Raw genomic sequence first — 1,865 nt, forward strand, 5'->3', positions numbered from 1 at the left:
TATTGTCTCATCTTCTATAAACATACTCTATGCTTCAAATGTCTGATCAAAGCGTTACTCCCTAGACAATATAATATATAAACTCTATGCTTGAAATAATGAATGTATTTTTTGGTGAAATTATTTATCATATTGAAAAAGATTGTTGATTAAAGTAGATTATTATTTAGAATACCAAAAGTTTTTAGATATTTAGCAGTGAAAAATATTTAAGAATGTCAGAAGAAACATTTATGTCAATGAATGATCAGGTAATTAAAATTGAACCACCAGAGTATTCTCCGGAAGACATTAAACGCGAAAATGAGTATGAATTTGATGATTTTGATGCTATCGTTAAATCTGAATCGTGTTTTGAGGATGATGATACGTGTTTAGATAGATTCATGAATTCCGAGGTGACAATTGAAGATGAAGTCAAGCAGGAGTCTTATGATTGTGACATTTGTAATCAATCATTTGCAGAATCGCATCATCTAACAAAACATATGGTCGATCATATGCCTAACCATAGCGAAGAACGTCCTTACAAATGTGGTATCTGCCCAAAGACTTTCAGTCAATCAAGAGGGTTGAACACACACATGGTCATTCACAGTGGTGAGCGTCCACATAAATGCAATGAATGCAATAAGGCTTTCATAACTGTAACTCATCTGAAAAGACACATGCTCATTCACAGTGGTAAGCGCTCTCATGAGTGCAATATATGCAAGAAGAGATTCACACAATTAAGGTATCTGAATAATCACATGCTCATTCACAGTGGTGAGCGTCCACATAAATGCAATGAATGCAATAAGACATTCACACTATCAAGGCATCTGAAATATCACATGGTCATTCACAGTGGTAAGCGCCCCCATGAATGCAGTATATGCAAGAAGACATTCATATATTTGTGGACTCTGAAAAAACACATGCGCATTCACAGTGATGAGCGCTCTCATGAGTGCAATATATGCAAGAAGGCATTCTTGCAATTAAGTAATCTAAAAAGACACATGCTCATTCACAGTGGTGAGCGCTCACATGAGTGCAGTATATGCAAGAAGACATTCATAGAATTGTGGACTCTGAAAGCACACATGGTCATTCACAGTGATGAGCGTCCACATAAATGCAATGAATGTAATAAGGCATTCAAAACTAAAACTCATTTGAATGATCACATGCTCATTCACAGTGGTAAGCGTCCCCATGAGTGCAATATATGCAAGAAGACATTTATACAATTAAGTAATTTGAAAAGACACATGCTCATTCACAGTGGTGAGCGCTCCCATGAATGCATCATATGTAATAAAGCATTCAAAGATATACACGGTTTGAAGGTTCACATGCTCATTCACATTGGTGAGCGTTCCCATGAGTGTAAGGAATGCAATAAGACATTTATACGATTAAGCCATCTGAAAAATCACATGTTCACTCATACTGGTAAGCGCCCCCATGAGTGCAGTATATGCAAGAAGTCGTTTACACAACCATCTCATCTGAAAAGTCACATGCTCGTTCACAGTGGTGAGCGTCCCTATAAATGCAGTATATGCAATAAGGAATTTACTGTATCAAGAGTTTTGAACAAACACATGGCCATTCATAGTAGGAAGCATGATGAAAATCAGTAAAATATCTGTTAAATTGTATTTAAATATTTGGAAACATGTTATAAAATATTCTTACATATAATAGAATGTATAATTAGATAAAATATATTTTATAAATATATAATAATAAACATTAAACATGCATTTATTGATAAACAAGGCAAATTTTCATATTATATTATTAACTTCCCGTAGGGTAAGTTATTGTAATCGTCCAAAAATCGAAATTGAAAATTTTTACTTTTCTCGACGTTT

The 1,865-nt window shown here is 34.3% G+C and overlaps 1 protein-coding gene across 1 annotated transcript in view; it reads left to right on the forward strand.

Moving 5' to 3' along the window:
- The first annotated feature begins 215 nt into the window (after nt 1-215).
- The window catches only part of LOC113389686 (zinc finger protein OZF-like), a 3,409-nt gene continuing 1,759 nt past the window's right edge, over nt 216-1,865 (forward strand). The window contains exon 1 of the mRNA XM_026626702.1: nt 216-1,627. Coding sequence (XP_026482487.1) covers nt 216-1,627 — 1,412 coding nt within the window. The remainder of the gene's footprint in view (nt 1,628-1,865) is intronic.

Source organism: Ctenocephalides felis, unplaced genomic scaffold (genome assembly GCF_003426905.1).
Source record: "Ctenocephalides felis isolate EL2017-DRISC unplaced genomic scaffold, ASM342690v1 CF-g0.4_SCAFFOLD_03573, whole genome shotgun sequence".
Taxonomy (NCBI): Eukaryota; Metazoa; Arthropoda; class Insecta; order Siphonaptera; family Pulicidae; genus Ctenocephalides; species Ctenocephalides felis.